Source organism: Strongylocentrotus purpuratus, unplaced genomic scaffold, assembly GCF_000002235.5.
Source record: "Strongylocentrotus purpuratus isolate Spur 01 unplaced genomic scaffold, Spur_5.0 spur5_scaffold_6, whole genome shotgun sequence".
Lineage (NCBI taxonomy): Eukaryota > Metazoa > Echinodermata > Echinoidea > Camarodonta > Strongylocentrotidae > Strongylocentrotus > Strongylocentrotus purpuratus.
The window spans coordinates 7749859-7775175 of NW_022145612.1; the positions used below are offsets into that span (position 1 = coordinate 7749859).

Here is a 25317-nt window from a genome sequence, read left to right on the forward strand (position 1 = left end):
GAATGTATTGCTCTGTTTGTCTGCATGTGCTCAGATCATGCACTTACGCATCGATTGCAGAAGAAATGTTACTGCCGAACAAAATGTTTTTAGAAACAAATCGAGTTTCGGCCAGCAGAATGTATTGCTCTGTTTGTCTGCATGTGCTCAGATCATGCACTTACGCATCGATTGCAGAAGAAATGTTACTGCCGAACAAAATGTTTTTAGAAACAAATCGAGTTTCACGAACTGGACGCGTGTATGTAGTTAGTCTTGATTCATGCTAAAGATTTTAGATAATATAATGTCATTTTTATTAAAATAGACTCTAAATGTATCCTTGTTGATCGGTAACCCATTTATCAGTATGATAAAAGTAACTTGTATATTTTATACTTCTTATTTTGTACAAATATCATCTAATGATGTAAGATAATTGATATAGACTCTAGATCTAGTCCATAACTTGTTTATCATCAGTGAATACAACCGTTAAGCCCAACTTGGGTCTTTTTTTTACTTCCTATGAGACCGGTAATATGTAAATATTCAAAGTTTTAGTAGACTGCACCCTGTAAATGATGACGAATCACACGTAAGATCTTCGATTCAATCTGTTATTAACGGGTCAAAATGAATGATTTTGTAAATATACATTTTTAAATATACAAGAGCCTTAATTTATACTACGCATCACATCTCATCGAGCTGAGCTGCAGCTGGGGAGCTGAGAGTGAGATGATGTCGCAAACATCGAGGCATTTCTTTGAGGATTTCCCACCTCCCAACAATTTTGAACATACCACCAGTAAAGTTGAAAGTTTTGTAAAGCAACATCAAACTGGCTGCAAAAATGTGGTCCTCATTACGGTAAGAGCTCGGCGACAGTAATCATTTACAATGTCCTGATTTTGCTGTTTGTCCGTAATCCATCGGATACTCGCGATCATTATGAGCCGAAACTCCTGGGCACTTGACTTTGAAGGTTCCGCTAGTTCCTGCTAGATGTATTCTTATGCAAATAAAGTCCATAGAAAATGAGATGAGAAGGCTCTGGCCCTGCTGACCTTGTCAAAACTTGCTTTGGCCATTGTTCCAATATTGAATTAATTTTCCATATCACCTGTCAGTTGATTACCATATAATTGTTGTATCATTATTTAAGAATGAATTATAATGTTTATCTATCTTTCTAGACTCTAGTAGTTGTACTATTTTAGATAAGATCTTGTCAGAATTTTTGTTTGAGGATAGTTCAATAGTAGATGCATGTAATTAATTAAGCTTGTAATACAATGTAAAGCGCATAGAGACATACCTTGTATAATGCGGTATAGAAATATAATTTATTATTATTATATTATTATGAACCATTGTGTTAATTGAGAGAGAGAGAGATCGAGGGAGATTAGAGATTCAGAAAGAATGATTGAATGAGATAGATGGGGGAGAGAGAGAAGAGACTTAGAGTCAGATTGATGTCGGGATGTTGGAGATAAAGAAGAATTTGTTTTTTTCATGACCATGCTAAACAGGGCACAGTGTCAGCATCACTCTTGTGATTATACCGTGTGAGAGGAATGTATCTGGTCCATTGCAGCTAATTTGTTTTTAACCATCTTTCTTTCAATATATCATCAAATAGTCTGGAGGGACCGCTGTACCAATGGAAAGCAGAACCGTGAGATTCATTGATAACTTCAGCACTGGTACCAGAGGTGCTGCATCCACAGAGTATGGTAACAAATTAATATATCACATCAACTATTGTGTCGCGGCTAGCAGAAGAACATACGCTTTGCATGATTTGGTCAAACAAATTGATTGAACTTGGAGAAAGTTGGACTTTGAGTTATGCAGAGTTAACTGTATTTGATACAAAAATACCCAAATTATGTAGCTACCATCCATATTCACTTCTTGATTTTTTTATTCAGAAGAGAAATCCCTGCCATGTTTTTAAAAAAGGGATTAAAAGGAAGTGACCAGAAATTTGCTTTATGGCATGCACATATGCTAATGCCTTTCTGCCGGCCACACAACCATATAATTATACAGGGGCTGATAGGAGTAAGAATAAATTACTGATGCTCTAATGTTCTAATGTATATAATATCAATTAATTTTTAAAGGGAAAGTCCACCTTGATATTAAGTTGGTTTTAATAGAAGCAGAAAAAAAGAGAAACAGGTCAGTGAGAGTATGAGCAAAAACCATTTAAAAATAAGAAATTTATGAATATTTGAAGTTGCGATCAATCAAACACAAATTGGCAACTCTGTGACGTATCCTGCAAGGTCCCCTCCCATTTGGCCTGTAATGAAAAATTTCAATGAAAAAACTTTCCTTCAGAAAATTTTCATTCATACTTTCACCATAAATATGATTCTTGCAAATACTGGTTTGTTATTATACAACGGCTGTATGAAACAAATCTATTCCGTCATCAAGAACTAAGATAATGAAAGCTTGCGAGATCTATACGTCACACTGTTGCCAATTTGCACTGATGACAACTTCAACAATTCATAACTTCCTATTTTTAATCGGATATTGCTCAATTTATCACTTTTTCTCTCATTTTTCTACCAGAGCTCAATATTAGCTTTAAGGTGGAAGATAATCATATATTGATGCAGTATCAACTATCGAGAATCTCAAACCTTCTTGATTAAGGGCTGGTAACAAAATAATTAGTGTTTGATCAAAGGGATTCAAAATATGTAAAGATTATCTGTCATAACAATCATGTGATCAATGAAGACAAAAAAGACCTCCTAGGCAGCCTAATACTCATCCCCAGTAATATGCTCTTTCATATTCATTGCTTTTATAGCCTCGATGATAGCCTTCATCTCTTTGGCCATTATTGTAATGTCACTAATACTTTTAGAGTTTTATTCAACCTTTACTTTAAATAATATTATTTTTCCCCTTTCAATCACTTTGATATTTCCAGATACTTTCTAGCAGCAGGGTATGCTGTCATCTTCCTGCATCGGGCAAAGTCAGCCAAGCCCTTTGTCAGGCATTTCCCAGAAGAGAAACTCCTTGATCTTTTTGTAATGCCAGATGAGACCAAGTCAAGTTCAAGTGCAATAACAGGTAGAATATCTTTCTCTCTCTTGTATCCTTCCTCCGCTAACATCGGAGATCATCGGCACTGTGAGTCTGCTGAAGTTCCATAAATGGCTTTCTATAGGTCGCTGGGGTATTAAAAGGTTGTTAAGTAGATTTTGACGGGTTGTGTGAAGATTGCGTTTAGATAATTGTATGCAGCTGTGTTTTGGCACTATCGCTGGATCCAGGAGGGAGAAAGAGCACCGACTCCAAGAACAGCGTAAGAACAGTATTGTTTGAACTGCTTTGTGTTGGGGTTATCCTTAATACATTTAATAAGGCCTTGACTCACAGATGAATGAGCTGGGCAAGTTGCAACAAGGTGCTCAACATCTTCTCACTCATTCTCAGTCATCAGCTGCCTTCCCGATCCTGACAAGCCTGACTTGGATCAGGAAGACTTTGCAGGAGATATTGGCTCGAATGGGGATAGCTGGCCTCAAGTTTGGCATGGCGATATGCCCAGGATACAGATCCTTGGCCTTTGGTTTAGGTTTTCTTGTCCACAGGGATAAAGAAGTCCTGTTAATGAGGGCAACATGCTGTCTGGCCTCAGAAGCTTGCATCACTGCTGACTGCACCATCCACTTCCATAGTTGGTAGTTGGTGGGAAGGCTGAGCTGCTTTAGAGCCAAGCCCCATTGCTGGATAGAAGAGGTGTAGGAAAAGATACCATGAAGGAGCATCCTGTATTCAATCCTCTCCAAGTCAATGTTTGAACAGGTGGATCTGTGCTTTAATAATAATAATAATAGATCACATTTATAACGTGCCTAAAACATTGTTTCTAGGTGCTGTGGTACTGTTGCCCCAGCAGCCATTAAGTGAAGCGATGTCCTTACACAAAATAAAAGTCGGGACGACAGCACCACGATTACACAATATTATTCAGTACAAAATTACAGTATGTTACCCTATGTAACGTTACAATACAAGTTTGTTACAGATAAATGAATAAATCAACTTAATCTAACTTAATTGTGCTAAAGATGACTTATTTCATAACGAATAGTAGTACGACATCATTTATTTATTTGACAAGTTTAGAGAAGACAAAATTCATGATATAGATTTGAACAGATGGGTTTTTAACATTACTTTGAAAGTGGATATAGAAGGAGCATTTTGGATGTAGGACGGGAGGCTATTCCACAACTGGGGGGCGGCTACAGAAAGTGCTCTATCACCGTATCTTGTTTTCACACGAGGGCCAGGAATTAGTTGAAAGTGAGAGGAAGTTGAAGCACACAACCTGGAGGAGGGGTGTTTGGATTTTACGAGACTGGAAAGGTACGTGGGGCATTCACCGTTACAGATTTTAAAGGCAAGGAGAACTGGCAGCCGTTGGAGATTGTGGAGGATTGGAGTAATATGTTCATAAGGTCTTGAGCGGGTAACTAGACGAGCGGCAGCATTTTGGATACGCTGAAGAGGAACAAGGTTGGAGGGTGGCAAATTAACAAGAAGGCCATCACAGTAGTCCAAGTGGGAAGTGACAAATGCATGTATCAGTCGTTCTGTAGTGGGTTAATCTAAAAAAATTCCTAATTTTACAAATTTTGTGGATACCATAAGATACAGCTTTACATACTTTCCTTATGTGAGTCATCATATTAAGAGCAATGTCTATGGTAACACCCAGGTTTTTGGCCGATTCAGAGGTACACAATATTTTGTCATCTAAAACAAAATCTGGCATGGGCAAGGGTTTACGAAACTGAGATGTGATGTGAAGTAATTCAGATTTGTCACTGTTAAGCTTAAGATAGTTTTTCTGTGCCCAACATTTCACATTACTAACACACTCTTCAAGATTTGTCAAGCTAACCAACCGGTGACAGGGTTCAAGGATTACATACAACTGCGTATCGTCCGCGTATGTTACATGGTGTATGTTTCTATGTCCATTTATTACATCACTGAGTGGGCTTGTATAAAAAATAAACTTGAGCGGCCTTTGAGCAGTGCTGTTTCTGTTGAGTGAAACTGCCGGTAAGCTGATTACATATCAGAAAATAGACAATTAAGATACACTTTCAATTAGTTACAATACGTTCCATGATTTTGGCAACAAACATAAGATTAGCTATAGGGCGATAATTCTTTAAATCATTACGATCTAAATGGGGCTTTTTCAACACCGATGTTACATGAGAAGTTTTAAACGCTCTTGGGACAATACCAGTACATAATGACTGATTGAAAAGCTTGGTAATAAAAGGCGATTCAGCATTGCTTTGGAGAAAGGCAGGATGGAGCAGCCATACAGCATCCGTGGCACACAGAATGTTGTCCAGAGCTTTGCCGTGATGTGAGGTACAACCCTTGCTCTGAGTGGAGAGGTTCCAACTAGGGCATAAAAGGATCTGTATCCTTTGGTGATTGAATCTGCTGCATAATCATGTTGAGGGTCACATGTCCTGGTAATGCCAAGGTGCTTGTAGGAGGATACCTCATCTATTGGCTCGCCATCGATATGCCAGGAATGTCCGCTGATTGTACGATGTTGGTTCAGCACAATGACAGCGCTCTTAGTGGGGTTGATCTTGTATCTTCATTCTTGAGTATACTGGAATGTGATGTTAGGCATCTGTTGTAGCTATGTTGGGTTGTTACTAAGGAGAGCAATATCATCAGCAAATGCTATGGCACCTATGCAGAGGTTCCTGATTGTGCAACCTATATGTCATTCTCTCAGGAGTTTGATGAGGTCATCAATGTAGAGTGTGTAGAGCGTGGGAGATAAAACACCTCCTTGCCTTACTCCTCGTAGGACACGAAAAGAGGGTCCTACAGAATGGTCCCAGAACACCTTGCTTGAGCAGCTGTTGTAGAATTCTGCACTGGTATGCAGCTGACCTGGGGACGGGTGTGTTGCTGCTATCTTTGCCAGAAGACCTTTCTGCCAAACCCTGTCAAATGCTTTCTGAGCATCCAGCATGGCAATGTATAGTGGAATTATTGCAGAGAAAATTAGTTTTGTCAAATTAATCAGTTTGAGAATCGCTGTATGAAAAGCAAAGTTCTTTGTGTAGATATGCTTAAAACAACTGAAATTTTGCCGGGTTTTACCTCAAAATTATTTTAATTTGTTTCATATTTCTAGTAAAAATATATATCTATCCTTTTTGTGCTCATTTTTGTTCAAGTTATGAACTTGGGTATACATGTAGTACATCCTAAATTTCATTTGCATATTTCTTGACAGTAAAACCAAATGAGTCCACTAGACTTGCCAGGGTGCTACGAGCCTACCATTCAGCATCCTCCTCCAACAGTCTTCTCTCCATCCCATTCTTCTCTCTTCAAGACTACCTCTACTTCCTGAAAAGCATCTCCGACGTCTTGGGTCAGTTGGAACAGAAGAGCATGTTCCTCCTGGCAGCAGCGGTCTCAGACTTCTACATACCCAGGGCTGAAATGGTTGGTAGACATAGACTTGCAATGGCATGGGGGGGGGGGGGGGGTGTACACATCCGACTCATTCCCCCTCCCCCTTCAAAACAAATGTAGCATACCTGAAGTACACAACTCCAATTATATGACCCCACCCCTTTTTGAGGTGGCGATGTTTTTTTTTTTGTAGTAGTTGTTATTTTGTTGGGTTTTTTAATGGGGTGCAGAGGGGGGAGCATGTCAGAAACTTTTAAGAATACCCTCCTTTGCAATAATGGATCCGCTTCTGCCAACTGATCTGGATTTCAAGAAGTGAATCATATGTAAACATGGAAAACTATAATGGTTTGATAAAATTTTGGTATAAAACAGAGTTATAAGCCCAGGAAATATCGAATTAACTACCACTGATGTCATACACGCAGCAATAAAAGTTTGAAAAAAGGGGACACTCTTTATTGTTCAAAATGTTTATATAAATCATTAATAAAATATATATCAAATTAAATTTTAAAAATAACACTCTACTATCTTTGATGAAGATCAAGTTTGGAACTTTCACACTTGGATGGGCACATTGATTTACCTGTTAGAAAGTGTGGTTAAGAAAGTGGCAAAATAGAGTAAATAATCATTTAATGTTAATGAACATATGCATAAGTCTGTAAGACATTCTTTTTCAACAATGAAAACAAAAAATGAGAAACAATAAAGATTGTTGATTGTAACTATTTTCTCGGCAAATTATTTATTTATTAAATGTTTGTATAAATTCCATCAGTGTTCAACTGCATATCTTCTTAGTTTGCATAAAGAGAGGTTAAAATGAAAACACTGCCTTCCTTGTTTTTTCTGCATCATGAGACATGACTATTCATTCCCCAAAAAGTTTTGCATCCTTTTATACATCCTTTTTATAGCTTCAAGGTAAACTTAACTTTTTACTGTGATCATTCTGACAATGACAGTCTTTTTGACTGGAGGAAATGCTAGATCATACCCGAGGAATGTAAACTTTATTTAATTAACCGAAACATGCAATTCCTGTTTCTTCCACACAGCCTGAACACAAGATGCAGTCATCAGAGGGTCCTCCAGAGGTCAAACTAAGCTCTGTTCCTAAGATGCTTCCAGTTCTTATCCACCAGTGGGCTCCAGAAGCCTTCATCGTCTCTTTCAAGCTGGAGACGGATCCCAAACTTCTGCTCCTCAAATCCAGAAAGGCTCTTGATACATACCAGCATCAGGTAAGCCTGCTATATGATTGATCAGACAGAAATAACATGTAAGATGGTGAATTCTTTAATAAAACTGACATATTTTTTAACCTAAGGGGAAGATGTGGTCAATGGATCCAGACATAGACTCGGCTTAACTACCCTCAATGCCAGAAAGAAGTTTTTGCTCTACATTTTGATGGACCCTATGAATGATGTCAGATTTTTAGATAATTCATTTTTTTTGTAAGATGGATCTGGAGTATGAGCTGCAAAGAGAGAGAGGGAGAGAGAAAGAAAGAAAGAAAGAAAGAAAGAAAGAAAGAAAGAAAGAAAGAAAGAAAGAGAGAGAGAGAGATAGATAGATAAATAGATAGATAGATAGATAGATAGATAAATAGATAGATGGAGGGAGGGAGAGAGAGAGAGAGAGAGAGAGAGAGAGAGAGAGAGAGAGAGAGAGAGAGAATTTATCTCTCTAGCCATAGTGAAAATTAAAAGAATATGTACAGTAATTTTGATGTGTCTTATGCCCTCTCGTGTTGTTTTTTGTCCATCTTTAGATGTATAATTGCCTTGTAAGTGCCTGCATATTGTTTTACCAGTAATAAACCCTTTTGCAAAGGTACACTTGAAAAGCACTGGATCATGTTCATTGGTGGAGGTATTGCAATATGTGAAGGGTATTGTAATATGGGGGTATTGTTATATATGCAACACTAGCTCTCAAATTTCAAGCAATAACAAATCATGCAAAGAAGAATTACATTTTGTTTCATAATCTAATGAAAAGAGTGTGAGAATTACAAAAGGGTTGTAGCTAGAAGTACCAAGCTAGGGAGGGATAGAGAATGGAGGTAAAGGGAATTAATAGGAAATTGCCTGAGTACAAAGGAGAGATGAAGAGAAGAGAGAAAAATAAAAATAAAAATGGGTAGGGGATGCAGAGCAAAGGCAGGCAGGTACAGGCAAGAGAGGCAGGGATAGGGGAGGGAGGGCGGCAGGAAAAGAGAAGGCATGGAGTTAAGAGGTGGCGGGGGGGGGGGGGGGGGGGGGGGGGAGGGAGAATACAGGAACAGAACATAAAATGGAAAAAATAATAAGCAATAGGTAGATAGGCTTAGAAAAGCTAGATATTTTTAAAATGTATATAAACTACCGGTAAGCAAATTTTTTAAAGTAAAAAATATGGGAGAGAAAAGGAGTATAGGAGAATGATGAAAGATTAGTAAAGCAGTTCAGCATAACCAGGGTTAATACATTTCCCAGGCCAGACAGGGGGAGGGATGAGTTAGATTCAACTGTGACACAGACTGTAGATACACTTGATGTGCATGTGATAGAATTGTGATGGGTTGCATGCCTCAAAATGAGGTCATCCACTTACCGGTAATACTTAATCTATTTTGGTTTTGCTTCTGCTTTCTGTAGCTCAATTGTTTATTACTCATCTTATAAAGGGAAGGTCAAATGTGGATTTTTTTCCGGGATTGCTGAACAAATAAGGCAAATCTGTATTTTTACAGTTAATTAAAAAAACAGATGACTCCCAGGGAGTAGAAGAATCGTGCTTTTGAAGCCATTTACAGAAGGCAGAAAAGATTATCACTGTCTGTCTTGATCTTTTTTGTATGTCTGCCTGCCTCTGCCTATTTGTCTATCTCTCTCTCTCTCTCTCTCTCTCTCTCTCTCTCTCTCTCTCGGCTCTATCTCTCTCTCTCTCCCTCCCTCCCTCCCTCCCTCCCTCCCTCCCTCCCTCCCTCCCTCCCTCCCTTTCTCTCTCTCTCTCTCCCTCTTTCTCTCTCTCCCTCTCTCTCCCTCCCTCCCTCCCTCCCTCCCTTCCTCCCTTCCTCCCTTCCTCCCTTCCTCCCTCCCTCCCTCTCTCACTTTCTTTAGAACCCTCACCTTTTTCTCTCAGACCCTGTTCTCATTACAAGAGATAGTGCTATCCAGTGGGCGCTAGTCTTGCCTTGGCGATCCAAAACAGGGAACCTTTGGAGCACCTCCTGGGGGTGTAGCACATGAGATAGAGGGGTCTTGTGAGCTTCACATCAAGCTATCTCCTGTAATGAGAATACTTAATTCACATGGCTTGGACTAACACCCTAGAAGTGGTTTGTTGACTTCAGTGGCAACCAGTCATTTTGTATTAAATTGAGAAATGTATGTGCGCTTTCATGTAAATGGGGAGTCTTTTAATAGAGCACCCCAACTGACTGCAGGTGCAAACCTGGAGAGTTCCCATGGCCCTCTCTGTCCTGCGCCACAGATTGTGCCGTCTTGGAGCAATCCATGGTCCAAACTCATAATGAGAACAGGGTCTCAATCTCTTTCTCTCTCTCTCTCTCTCTCTCTCTCTCTCTCTCTCTCCCTCTCTCTCTCTCTCTTTCTCTCCCTCACAATCTTTTTGTCTGATCAGTGCAGGATTCAACTCACGCACAGGTGTAACGAAAGTCATATTGAAAGTCAGATAACAATCCGATTTTGCCGAACCGACAAATTGAAATCTCTTCATTTGAATGTCTCTCGAAAAATTTAAAACATTTGTATAGTTCTTTGACTGCTCAGTCTGCCATTATAATTATGGAACAGCAATGTTTGTATTTTCAGAAGGTTTTGATCCGGTGCTCATTGGTCTATCTTGTGATTTCAGATTATGTTACTTCTGGAACAGTGGCTTTTTTCAGGCTTCATAATGTACAGGACTACAGGGCATATTGGGCTTGAACGTGTCAAAGTCTCTTTTCAGGCTTTTTAAAAACTGTAATGTGGTGAAAGCTATGTGTTAATATCTTTTCTCCATTTATTTCATTCAAAAGTCTCATGACATAACCATGACAAGAATCAGGATTTTTTAATGAAATAAATGGAAAAATTGCATGATTTAAGTTGTCATTGCACAGAATCACCAAAAACCAACTGGTATCACTGTATTTTAAATATATAGCAAATTATAATTATACTAAATTTTATGTATTTATGCCATGTAAAGATATGTGGCTCTCAAATATTTTATTTCAATATTACTTATGTTCATGTTCAATATATATATATATATATATATATATATATGTATGTCATGTTACTAAGCACACTGATTACTTGATATTAATAGATACTGAATTGAAGGTTATATTAATGTTGTCTGTACAGTATCAGAGGTTTCCTTGAACTAATATTTCAATTTTCCTTTTGTCTAGCAGCTAATCTAATTATGACGTTGAGGAAAGACATACCGGTACTGAAGTGACCTCTCTCAATTAAATGCATTCATTTGATATGAAATGTGCATTATTCACAACAAATCACAAATTGTTTGACTGTTTAGGATGTACTGGATATTGCATCTTTCTCTTTCTCCGGATATATAAATAGTGACTTATGTTCGCCTGACCCTGTACTGTAGATCGTAAAATATAAGTGATGCTATGTGCTGCATGCATTACAATGGAATCATCTCAATGTTTATGCCACTTTGAAAATGAACAATTCTCTTTGATGAAACATAATTTAGTAGATGAAAGTCTTCCTTCTATTCTTTCTCTGTAACCTTCTTTATGAACGTGCGTGTGTGTTGATGTACGGGTGCGTACTTGTATTATTTAAGTCCTTTACTTTGTATTGTTAATTTATGTGCATTATCTTCTTATTGTTTGTTTGCAGGGCCCCGATTACAAGCAGATTTCTGCTTCTTAGGGGTCCTAACCATTATATTGTATATTGTATATTGTATTTTCATTGTAAATTGTTTTTATACTGGTTAAATAAATGAAATGAAATGAAATGAAATGAAAAAAGTAGTACACTAGAAGCAGTGGCACTGAGCAAAATTCAGATAAATGAGTTTAAATAGTGCTAAGATCCTCCCTCATGTAACCTACACCCTTGAAAATGGATGTTTTGGTCTTTTGGACAGGACAGTCAGAACCTTGAGCATGTACATGAATAATGTCATAGCCATTGAATTCTCAAATACTAGCATTTTGTTTGTCTTTCTTTAAAAGTTGTGTCCCTTAAAGTGACCGCCTTTCCCTGTTGGAGATAGCAAATCCAATTTCAGGGATTGTCTTATATTGTGTCTTTATATTAGAGGTACGATAAAATCTTGAATCATTGATTAAAGGTTAGAACTCTTGTTAAAGGTGAATTTATTCTTTTTTGAGTGAAAACAAATATTTGTGTGAATTGAGCATAAATTTATCTTGCATTAAATTAAAAAAAGGACATTTTCAGACAAGGTGTTAATCATTTGGTGTGCTTCTTGTACCCCTCTTTACCTCTTTGCATTCTGAGTACATACATTTACAAAAATGCATGGGCAGACAAAAATTGCCCTTAATATTTGTTATTCTGTGTTTCTTTCTCTTGGAAATCACTCTTTATTAATCACACTTAGTGATTTACTTTGCCCTTAAAATGCAATGAAGGGCAAATCGTTTTGGAGGACTAATAACACAAACAATGGAAAACCACTATTGACTTTTGACAGACATAAGGGTATGCATGTATGTACAATGTAGCAGTCTGGGGGTTAGATCCATAGCATGTAAGGGTTGAATATGAAAACATATCAAATTATCAATTCATGTGGAATTTTGTTATACTCAAGACAACAATGAATTGTATACATAGCAGACTAATCAAAAGACCTCCCCAATTTACCAAGAACACATTGGATCATGACCCTGCAGATTGTGGACTAGTGATTCCAAGCAATCATGTTGCCATGACTACAGTAGACGATGTTGTCAATCCCTGTGTTTGGCTGGCCCTCTGTGTGGTTTATCCTGCTGGCTCTACTCATACAACATTCTTGTTCAAACATGCAATGGCACCCCATAAATTGGATGATTAGGGACAATTCAGAAAAAAAAGTGAAATACTGTGTGAGTCAAAAAAAAGTTTACACCTTGAAAATTGCAAATTATTTCAAAAATCATCCATGAACAGTAAATTATTATACATCTTATGAAAGAGTGTGTTTTGTCCTAAATCATTTGGTATCATTTTTGTGTGGTATGTGTTCACGCTTGGATAAACAGGAGGCATTGTTTGCGAGAGTGCAAAAATTGAAGTGCAAGTCACACTGTATATTCCCTAATGAATTATGCAGACCCTTGACATATTCTTATTCAGTAATGAAAGGGTCTGCTTCATTATTGAGAAGAAAAAAAAACCTGTTCCAATGTTTGTCCTTATTTACCCTGTATAGTTCATCTGAACTACCTCACGAGTTGTTCACTATTTTATCTGTTTGTCCTCCTCTTGGCAAGAATTATTTTTATGTCCATTTGGGATGTTTTAATAAAAAAAATAAACAATCCGATTCATTGAAACATTACCTTTGCTTAGATGTGTGACCGTGTCATTACACTTTTTTAATTTTTACTTTAATTATTTACAGCACTGTACTTCGATTAGCCAGTGGCTTTTATGTTATGAATGTAGAGCATCTAGATATCATGTGATGATCATCCCAGTTTGGTGTGATGGAATCTGTAACATATAGATTATGTTAGAGCTGTTAAACCCATTGATCATCTAACATCATCCCAGGAAGGAGTCATTCAGATCTCATGTAACACTCCTCAACATAGGGTCATAGGAAGAAATCAAAGTCGTCTAGTTTCCTTTAATGTCTACACGTTTAATTAGGATTACCAGCGCACTGTAATGGCTGTATATGCTGAAAGTCACCTTCAAAGGTTTTTTTTTTAAAGGCACATTTGTATTTAATCATATGGAAATAATTATTCCTACACTTTATTCAAACTCAGTAGACTGATAGGGGAAACATTGGTGAAAATAATAGAAATAATTAGATCTACTATTTAAGTTTAAACTCATTTGGTTTAAGGAAGAAAAAAATGTTAAACAATAATGGTGTTGTAACACTTGTTGTTATTTGTTTTAAAATTTATCAGTGTGGGAAAGTTGAAACTAATCAACTATGAATAAATTCTAACCCAAAGTGCTTATTAGACTAATATTCAATGGTCACAATTAATCTTATGAGATCAGAAAGGAATTGATATGATCATTTTTAATCAGAGATTAATCCTGGATGTAATAGGACTTTACAGCATGCCTATTAGCCTATGGCATGCTTCACTCCAGCCTAATGCTTAGTAGTAGAGCTACATGTATATTCAGGCCAATACACTGTCTGTAGGAAATCCCAAACCAATTTTGCTATAGTGATAAATTGCTCTGACTCCTCTTAGTTTTGTTTTGTCAGCAATATAACATTAGGGTAAGGGTCGCAAATGCAAAATGGTTTTATACCAGCTTTATGGTTAGGGTTGTTTACAGGGGTTGGGCCCAGGGGTGAAGTTAAGAATTTTAAAGGAAGGAAATTGACCCGAAGCAATTGTTGCAGGAGCATGTGTTATATTACCTGTATCTCAATTATAACTGAATAATTGGTTTTCAACATTAGCATCCTTCAAACGACAGGATTCTGACTTTAACTTTACAAGTGAACCATACTTCAACTTCTCTTTAGATATGTGTACAGTTTGCAGATGATATATGATCTTCCCAGTGTACAGTTTGCAGATGATATATGATCTTCCCCAAAAATGAGGTCCATTTAGGAGTTAATTTTGTTGGTGATGTTGCCATGGGCATTGGGATACATGTCATGTCTCTACACTGCAATACTAACCTTTAACACATTGAGTGAACTTTCTGAGGTATGTGTCTAGGTAATATATTCTTTCATAAAATGATTGCATCCCTCAATAATGATTCGCTAAATTGATCACCTCTTTTTTTCAAATTGGCAACATTACAATTTTCTTTTACTTTTATATCATTCTCATCAAAAGGCATGTACAAATGTATCTGAAAGGAAATATCTAGTATCATCACATGAGTGTAGAGGTTTTAAAAATTGCCAATGAGCATTAAAAACAGTGATATGCATCCCTCAAGAGGTTGACAGTCTAAAGATTTTAATCTTAACCCTTATTTTCTCTTTTTGAAATTTAATGTTGTCAAATACAATGTAACAATGCAACAAAAATGGACATGTGTATGCAGAAATCTTTGCTTTTTCTACTTTAATATAGTCTAGTAGTATATTCAAGTCTCTGAATCAAAAGTTATTTAGGCAATCCACAAAATGTATGTAATTGCAATGAAAAGGTACACAGAATTTGATAAATTAATTCTCACTAGATGAATAGAAATTGACCTGGATGCAGACTGTGCATTTGTTAGCCGTAGCAATTATCAAGTTATGAAATGTCTAACCTGATGAATTTCACAAGGTGGCTTTGGAATATAACTTGGATTAATGTAGCAAGAGGATGGATTACATAACTTTTAATTGAAAGGAAATCTTGTCTCAGTAGATGTGTAGTAGACGTGTCTGTGCTATATAAGACACTTCAAGATGTATTTCAAGTTGAAATATCATGTAAGCCGGTAGACGACCTTACTGTCTATAGGCCTTGCCTTGACTTGAGCAGTCAAAATGTGGGTACATAATGCCATGTGACCACAGGTAACGAGCAGGTACGTGCTTCTGTCTCTGCCGCTCTAACATTGTTTTTGTTCTTATATGATGATATATTCTTATATGAAGTTAGGCTTCGACACCCTTGCATGACCTCCCAGGGATGGTATAATCAATAGTTGTATTATGTGATGGAGCATTCAGTAGGCCCCCCTCCCAATCAATAGAAGTACTCTAGTTTCAAAACATGACTTATATAAGGGGGATTGGGTTATTGTATTCTCTCTATGTATTAAAGTCGAAATGATCAGACCAGATCAACTTAGTCTGACTCGTCAACAGAACATGGTATTCTACTGTCCGTTGAGAGCCAGAAGGACGTTAAGTATGTGTTGAATAATGTGAGTTACACCCTTTAGCAATCCAACTCTAGCTTATTAATTACCAGACACTTTCATCTTTGTCATTTTTTACTGGCTTTGCTCTGTTGAAGCCTTTATTTGTTGAATAAATCTTGATATAATAAAAGTGTTTTGTGTAATAATTAGTAGACCAGTGTTATAAAGAAGATGCATTCCCATCCAGATATATAGTGAAAATGATCAGTCTGAAGTTGATAATATTTCTGTCGTAGAACTTTTTGATAATATTCATTTTGAGGTAAACTACTAACATTGATGTTCAATTGTTCATGGTAACAACTTCAGTCACCCCCCCCCCTCCCTCTACTGTTTAAAAAGTTCTTAGATATCTACACAAAACACTTCGGTTCTGAAGCGACTGCATGTTGTCACACTTGATTCTTGCAGTACCAAATTAGTGAATGAGTGGATCAATGTGATGAATTACTGACTCCATCATGTTATAATTAAGTGTATAATTTTGTATTCGCTATGTAATTATTGACATCAATTTCATCATCCTGTATGATTCTATCCTACTATAAATTGTTTAAAAATACTCATAACCCCAAAACCTGAGGAAATTGCAGTGTCCTTCAAGAGAGAATGAGATATCCATGTTTTGATTTTTAAGTGGTGAAATTGGTATAAATTTACTGATATTCTTCTCGCAGTTCTGTAGTTTAATCGCTTTATCTTTGATATTGACCTCCATTTCATCATTCCATATCTGTTGTTAAAGAGTCAATATTTAGCTGATAATCCCTTTATCAAGAGGTTTGGTTTCTCCTAAGGATGTTATTTACATTTATTTTTTCCACAATATTTACATTGGAGTGTCCTACTGGTGTCATTGTAGGCTTATCTTGCATCATAACAGAGCAGAAAAGTTGATTAATTTAGAAACAGATCATTAGAATTAGTCCATGATGTTTTGTCCCATACATGAAGAACTGCGCCAAAGATCTTTATGTTTTTCATAGCTATTAGCTAGTACTTGATAGCTCTATTAAACTAAAATACCAAGGAAAAGAATACTTCCCATTTTGATCATAATAACAGTGTTAGGGTTATTTGTATAATGCTGTAAATATATATGTTATTAATTACCTTGTGAACATAGCCCATGTAAATTAGCATGTGCTTCTTAAAATCTGCCTTTTTTCATAGGAAATGTATTCTTTTTTGTAATTATCCTAGAAACTCGAAAGTCCTAATTATTTCTGGCATTATCGGCTACATGAATCAAATTTATTGGCATTCATATTGCCTTTACAGATGAATGACACTGCTTTAAAAAAAAATAAGTTTCACATATTCTTGACATCAACTTTTCCCTTATACATTATGAATATTTGTTATACTAATCTTTCTACATTGCTTTTTTCTGACTGTCTAGGTAGTAGTTGCCAACATTCTGGAGGAGAGACGGAGGAAGGTCACCGTTATCACTTCACTAAAGTTGGTGTGCACCTCTATAGGTAGCCTCTCTCATTTTGAGCTCTGTAATTTGTTTCATTTTTCACCAATTTTGGTTGGATTTAGTATTTGTATTTTCAACATTGTGTTTGATATTGGTCAAGGAACAGAGGTAATCAATTTGTAAGGTGTATTTTGGTGTGAATTTGCAGTATTTTTGTTAAGTTTAATGTTTGATGTTCTTGTTCAATTTTACTGTACAGGCATGTGCATTAAGCTTTACTGGTACTTTGCTTGTATACCATTTGAATGTACTGACATTCACAATAGTCTCTTTTGTATGCTCCTTTTGTGTAAGCTATTCCTGCTTGTACAATGGATGGAAAGCCATTGAAAGTGTTGTTTTCTATAGGGCTTGTTATTTCTATTCTGTACACTTTGAATCAGCCCTATATAACCAAGGAATGTTTCACTTGTACTGGCTCACACATGAAGAGCCTCCACTGTAAACATCTCAAATATTGTAGTCAACCTATACTATACTACTGTAATTCGACAGCTACATTTCGATGTCTCCTTAATTCTGGAGATATCCAGCCCAATCCTGGTCCAGTGAATCGCACTGAGAATGTTTCCAATATTGGCCATACCAACTCACCTCCTTATTCAGCTGATTGTACAGCTTTACATATTTCATACAACTTGAATGATCTCCATCAGATTAATAACCAGCCGCTTAATTTACTACCCATGAATGTTTGGAGCAGGATTTGCGATCTTGGCATCGGTCGCCGACGTCGAACTCATCGCGGACGTGGGCGGCGTACGATGCCAAGGCCGGATTTCCCTCCACCAATGTCGGTATCATCCAATAGCCTCAAACTTGGCCTTTGGAATGCACGTTCCATGACCAATAAAACACACGCAATTACTGATTTGATTGTTGAACATGATCTAGATGTTCTAGTTATCACCGAGTCGTGGCTCTCTGGAGACAGTAAGAGGGATGGTCTCATATTAGCTGATCTAAGATCTAGTTTGCCTAATTATGATTTCACCCATCGACCCCGGTTATCTTCCAAGGGCGGTGGGATTTTGCTTCTCTATAGATCCACGGCTCGCTGTACCTTGAACAACAACAATGATTTTGCATCTTTTGAATTACTGGATGTCACACTCAATCTGACACCTTCATCTGCTGTAAGGTTGTACTGTATTTATCGACCACCCCCGTCTGCCAATAATAATCTCTCCAACGGCACATTCTTGGATGAATTTCCAACTCTCCTTGAAGGTGCTGTTGTAGATGATCATTTTCCTCTATTATTGGGTGATTTCAACATACATGTTGATGATCCCAATGATAATTTTGCAAAATCTGTTATGACATGTGTTGATTCGTTAGGGTTCAAGCAACATGTTCGTGAACCAACCCATCGCGCAGGTCACACTCTAGATTTGATTTTCACAAGGAATTCGGATGATGTCTGCAACGTGAACTCGCTATCTTCCATGCCTTCCGACCATTGTGCACTTGTCACCACTGTCAATATCGCAAGGCCGAAGAATCCCAAGAAAGAGGTTTCCTTCAGGAAATATCGCAGCATTGACAAGGACTCTCTACGCAACTCTATTGACACAATGTTCCATTCACTTCCTGATCTATCTTGTCCATCTGCTTCCGCGGAGCATTACAACTCATCTTTGCGGACGTTGATTGATGAGCACGCTCCAATCCAGGTCAAGACTGTATCAATCAGACCTGATGCGCCATGGTTTACCGATGATATCCAGGAAGCCAAGAGGCGAAGGCGTCGTGCGGAACGTCGTTCGATCAAGTCTGGACTTTTTGTTGATAGAGAGCTGTACCGCCGTGAATGCGAGTCATATTATGAGTGCATCTTCAATGCGAAGTCAGCGTATCTCAAAGATCTCATCAAGAATGCTGACACTAAAGAACTGTTTCGTCTTGTGAAGACACTCTCAACGCCCACTCAATCTTCACCTCTTCCAGATCATTCTTCTGATAGTGAACTCGCCAACAGATTTGCTACATTCTTCAGGGAAAAAGTGGCCAAAGTTGTATCCTCTTTCCCTAATGTAGTACCAGCACCAGCTTCAAGATCTTTTGCTCCAGGCCCTCGTCATGAACTCTCTGATTTCTGCCTTGTATCCCTCTCACAAGTCAGGAAGCTCATCACTTCACTTCCTTCTAAACACTGTAAGCTAGATCCGATTCCTACCTGGCTTCTAAAGGAAGTCCTCGATGAACTCCTTCATCACATAACCAAACTGTTCAATCTCTCGTTATCATCCGGAATAGTTCCAGAGTCTTTTAAGACTTCTCTGCTTCTTCCCCTCCTAAAGAAGCCGAGTCTCGACACGAATGGACTTAAGAACTACAGGCCCATCGCAAACCTGCCATTCCTTGGGAAGGTTTTGGAACGTATTGTGTCACTACAGCTGAAAGCCCACATTGACAATCTCGGTTTGTTTCCAATCCACCAATCTGCCTATCGGAATCATCATTCTACTGAGACTGCAACTGTCAAGGTCCTAAATGACCTACTTCTAGCTGTAGATAAGGGTAATGAAGCTGTCCTCATCTTGCTTGATTACACTGCCGCATTTGACACTATCAACCACGACCTGTTACTCCATCGCTTAGAGAACGACTTCTCCATCACCGGCACCGTACTTCAATGGATTCGCTCCTATCTCATGCACCGAACTCAGAAGGTGATCATCAATGACACCAACTCGGAATCATTTCCCCTCATCTGCGGCGTTCCTCAGGGTTCCGTGGTCGGCCCCCTCCTGTTTATTCTTTACACCAGCCCTCTCTCAAATGTTATTAACCTTCATCAGAATATTCAACACACTATGTATGCAGACGACACCCAGATTTATGTAACTCTTCACCCAAACAGCAGGACAGTAGCCGCGAACAAACTCACCAGTTGCCTCAATGAAATCAAAACCTGGTCTTTTCAAAACTGTCTCTGCCTTAATGATTCAAAATCTGAAATGATTCATATTACTTCTAAATTTCGGAACTCAGACCCCTTTCCTGATCTTGTTATGAGTGATGGCTCTCTCAGTTGTTGTGCTTCTGTGCGTGACCTTGGTTTAAATATTGACAGCAATCTTACTTTCAAACAACACATTAGTAATATTTGTAAGTCTGCTTCCTTTGGTATATATAAGATCAGTAGAATCAGGAGGCTACTTGACCGACCCACAACTTCAAAATTAGTCCATGCTTTTGTCTCGACCCATATCGATTACTGTAATTCTTCTCTTTCTGGCCTCCCTCAGTCACATCTAGTCCCACTTCAAAGGGTACAGAATAGCGCTGCTCGGCTTGTGACTCTCTCGCGTAAATCAGAGCACATAACTCCAATATTGAACTCACTACATTGGCTTAAAATTCACCACCGCATATCCTTCAAAATTCTTCTCCTGTGCTACAAAGCTATCAATGGCTTAGCCCCCTCTTACCTTTCCGATCTCATATCCTTACGTTCCCGTACGTCGTCACGAACACTTCGTTCATCTTCCACATTACTGTTAACACCTGGACCCCGCACTAACACCCGGTATGGTGACCGCGCCTTTTCAGTTATTGCCCCCGCTCTCTGGAACAAACTGCCCGCCTTTATTCACTGCGCCCCCTCTGTATCTCAATTCAAATCTCTACTCAAAACCTATCTTTTCAAATTGTAAATTGCAGTTGTGCGTCGGTCAATGGAGGTGCGCACCATATTTGTCTTTATTTAGTTGATTGCCACTGTTTTTCTTACCTTATCTATGTTACTTTTGTATTTTTGCTTTTTCTTCTAATTTAATTCTACGGGTTATAGTCTTCTCTTAATCAGAACACTGTGCGCTTAGAAACATCAGTATTAAGCGCCTAATAAATGTTATGTATTATTATTATTATTACTTCAGACTCGGAAACTGAGCTGGAACTCTCTGGAGAACAGATGAAGGATGGCAAGGAGCTGGAAGAGGTTTTAGTCCAAGATCTGGTGGCCAAACATGGAGCTTTCATTCAAAGTGCTCAAGGAAGGTGATGATGATACTGGTGATGATGTTCTCTATGAGTAGGGAGGAGATGATGAGGAGGATGATGATGAGGAGGATGATGATGAGGAGAAGGAATACTGAGACTGAAATTCAGTTTGGGAATGTCGATATGAGTGGCCCACTCAACCTATAAGATACATCAACGGGTGCCCTTGAATGAGAAGTCGGTCATCTCTCAATTTAAAATATCAAGTGGCCCATGGGAAATACTCCCAAAACTCTCAAAGCTCCCCATGGTGTCAGTCTACCCCTGATGATAGAGGTGGAAAATGATGGTAATGCAAGCATGGAAGTTCTCCTCAGAGTTCTCTTCCATCTGTTATTCTTTCTTAAACCTACATTCCTTATCCATTTTTTAGTCATCCATTCATTGTATTTACCATCTAAGCAGGTATACCTACAAAACATGACTAGAATTATCATATTTACTCCTACATTTTCATAATGATTTATAGCCTTTTAATGCTTTGAAGTTACTATCCATTTTTTTACATATGCATTTAAATTGGGAAACAACACATTTAGCATATAACGTGTGAGTCAAAAAAAAGTTTACACCTAGAAAATTGCTAATTATTTTTAAAATCGTATACGAACAGTAAATTATTATACATCTTATGAAAGAGTGTGTTATCCCAAAGCATTTGGTATCACTTTTGTGTGGTATGTGTTTACGCTTGGATGAACAGGAACAACATGAACAACTTTTTTTTTGACTCACACTGTATATGAATGTTCTGAAGTTACTATTTAATTTGATTACACAAAGATTTTGATTTGGAAACACATTTGCAATATGTTTTATCGAAGCTTCCTTAGATTTTAATCATTTTTAGTGGGTACATCCATATGTGATTCAAAATCAAACTTGAGGCCTACCCTCTGAAAAACAGCCAATTTCATATCAATAATTCACCTCTAATGTATCCACATTGTGAAAAACTAAACTCTTCAGGGTTATTTTGTGTTTATAGATTTCAATTAAGTTGAGAGACATTATTAATGAGAAATGTTGTCTGAAGTGTTTCTATACCCATGATTATAATTGTTAGTCACATTCATTGTGTAAAACATAGCCTTGTGTTAGAATATGACAGGATTTATTGGAGCATTGATTTTTAAGACATTTGGCAACCATACAAGTTTTAAAGTTGGAAGAACTCCATATCAACAAGTTTTCCATGATAGGCCTCCAATTAGTCACTTGTCCGTTAGGAGGTGCAGTGTTTGATAATCACATGCTCATCACATGATTGTGCTTATGGAACCAGAGGTGAGAGATGCTTACTTTGGGAAATACATGTAGTATACAATATACATCAATGTATTTGACCATAAGACTATTTGATTCCTTGACCGGAGAGCACATCTGCACAGGTATGACAAAATCTTTAATAAGCAAGAAAGAATAAAAAGGGGTGGGGCTTACATGTATGTGTAAAAATGAGGCGCACTTTTGTTGGGTAAATGTATTAAAGGGTTTGTAATTGTAATTGTTGACCTAGTTTATTGTTAGAATTATATGCAGTTATAGAATGAATATTGATATATCAGTTCCTCTGTATTTGTTCTTGTGAACAGTTGGCAAAATATATTTTTTAATTAAAATTGCCTTTGGTATTCCATGTCCAATATGGTAAATTTACCCCTTTACTATTTTGATCTTATACGTCTGACTGGTATTTCTTACATAACTGATAGGAAGTGACAAAGTGACAATTTGCTTTTGTGCCTAGTTTTTCCACTTCACAGTATTCAAGAAATTCTACCAGAGAGAGAGAGAGAGAGAGAGAGAGAAACAGAGAGAGAGAGAGAGAGAGAGAAACACAGAGTGAGAGAGAGAGAGAGAGAGAGAGAGAGAGAGAGAGAGAGGGGGGGGGGGGAGGGGTGGGGGGAGGACTCAAGTGTAATGTGGAGTGATGAAATGTAGCTATATAAATACTGAACAGGAATGATTAATGAGTGAGAAAAACATCCAAGGAGTGGAAAGAGGAATTATTATTGAGGTAATTGCAACCCAATTCTGAACGGAGAAAACGAGCAACATCAACATTCAGTCTACATATTATAATGATGCAAACAGTAAGCCATACAAATTGTACAGCATTAAAATGTTGTACAAAAAAATAAAAACAAAAGCTATGCATGACTTTGAAGACATAGGACATGTATGTCAAATTGACACATCAGTCTAATAATGTGAAAAGATGTTATTAATTTGGTACACTTGCTCTTTGAGTTATCAAGAATTACAGGAGCGTAATTATTAAAGAATTAAAAAAGCATTTTTCACTCATTTTCAAGTCGAATCTTTAGGGCAGCAGACATAAAAGATCATCTATGAGATAAATGTAGTGCCTAAAGGGTTAAATTCTCCAATACATGTGCCAACTGAGCGAGAAGGACTCAAACATTTGCTCTGGTCACAATTGCTCTGGGCTCTATTTCATCAAAGAGGTTTAGGGATATAGCCAAATTATACATTGCAAATTTTCCCCAATTTTCTTCAAATACGTGTCCCTGCCATTCAATTTGTAAAGGTGCTCTAGATTTCTACCAGCTGTGACAGTGCTTGCCATAGAGCATTTTATTTTGAATTTGAAATACTTCTCGGGCAAAAACTACTCTTGATACTCTTTGAAAATAAAATTTATCTCTCACCATCTCTCTGAAAAATAAAATGGATCATAGCTCATATTTTTTGTCTCTCTACAACTCTCAAAGTTCTGTGTTTATTGATATGGATCTGTCTTTCTCCTTTACATTGCAAACCATTTCTTCCAAGTTCTTTCTGTCTCTCACAACTATATCACCTTCACTGTAAAACACTTTAAACTCAACAAATTATCCTGGAGATTGTTATTAAGTCTTTGGCTCATTTATTAAGCATCAATAGAAAACAAAATAGAAAATAAAATCAAACAAAAATACAACTGCCATATTACAGAATACAGATATTCTTCTTTTCTCTATAATCCTGAACATCAGAAATCTTTGAATGGATCACTACATGTAAAGCCAGGCACATACGATGAAGACATATATTAAGTTTACTACACTTTATGTATTTATACAATATACATAATGCAGCATGCTATAACACAGTATGTTGAGACATTTCACAAAAGCCATGAAATGACTTCTTCAGAATCAGAGAGGCACTTAGGGGTGTTCAATTACAAGCTCTAATGCCTTTCTGGCTCTGAACCATCACAAGGATATTAATTATATCATTCATTGGTATTACCCTGGATTTCATTGCACTCTATATAAATAACATAAGTCAAGCTGGGGTAAAGGCAATCAATGACATTGTGTGCAATAAATGACAGGTATTTTAGTTGTCCAATGGAGAATACTTCTGTTGAAAACAGAAAAATGATGATACGATTGTCATTAATGCTGTAACATCACGGATATCTCCAATTCCGTTTAACCGCCTGTCAAAACCGGACGGTTTTCGGTTAAACGATTTATTTAAAAAATAAAAAATAAATAAAAAATAAAAAAAAAAAAAAAAAAAAAAAAAAAAAAAAAAAAAAAAAAAAAAAAAAAAAAAAAAAAAAAAAATCGTTTTTTTTTTTTTTTTTTTTTTGTTTTTTTTTGTTGGCCGTGTGAAAAAGCAGGAAGGTGATTTAACTGAAGGCGCCGATTTGTGCTTGTGAACTAGTCACAAATAATAGTAACAATGTCGTTTTAGAATAATGTGTAAGATCATTAAAGTAAATTAAAAACAGTAGAGGACCTAGGATAGAACCTTGTGGTACACCATGTGTTAAACTTGGATGAATATACATTGAGATCTATTACAAAGACTACTTTCAAACCAAGATGACAGACAAATTGGAGTGTTGTTCTAGTTTCCAAGTGGTAAGTCATCACACCGATTACTGAGCTGGGAGACATTGCCAGGCATAGTGCCAGGTGGAGGGGCATAAATCGAAACTTTAAAAAAAAAAAAAAAAAAAAAAAATTAAAAAAAAAAAATTTATTAAAAAAAAAAAAAAAAAAAAAAAAAAAATCGGGAAAACGAAACCGTCCAATTGAAAACGGAATCCGCCATGGGCGGTCGGATACCGGACGGTTAAACGTTTGACTACAGCACTAATTGTCATGGTCAAAAGATTATTCATTGATGATTGGCAGTGATTCGACCAAAAAGCAATATATGCAACAGCAAAAACATCCTACTGATATTTGCATGTACAGAACAACCCTGAATGAATTCATT

General features: G+C 37.2%; 1 protein-coding gene across 1 annotated transcript; it reads left to right on the plus strand.

Moving 5' to 3' along the window:
* Positions 1-548: 548 nt before the first annotated feature.
* LOC763180 (phosphopantothenate--cysteine ligase) lies at positions 549-22802 on the plus strand. Its single transcript, XM_031000392.1, has 7 exons — positions 549-852; positions 1628-1716; positions 2942-3087; positions 6311-6525; positions 7560-7745; positions 16978-17030; positions 20944-22802. Exons 1-7 carry the CDS (start codon positions 721-723, stop codon positions 21071-21073), a joined length of 951 nt encoding a protein of 316 aa, XP_030856252.1. The 5' UTR covers positions 549-720; the 3' UTR covers positions 21074-22802.
* Positions 22803-25317: the final 2515 nt, after the last annotated feature.

Coding starts and splice junctions, on each gene's coding strand:
- LOC763180 (XM_031000392.1), top strand. CDS start 721: ATGATGTCGCAAACATCGAGGCATTTCTTTGAGGATTTCCCACCTCCC. Junction 853..1,627: donor AAAATGTGGTCCTCATTACG/GTAAGAGCTCGG, acceptor ATCATCAAATAG/TCTGGAGGGACCGCTGTACC. Junction 1,717..2,941: donor AGAGGTGCTGCATCCACAGA/GTATGGTAACAA, acceptor TGATATTTCCAG/ATACTTTCTAGCAGCAGGGT.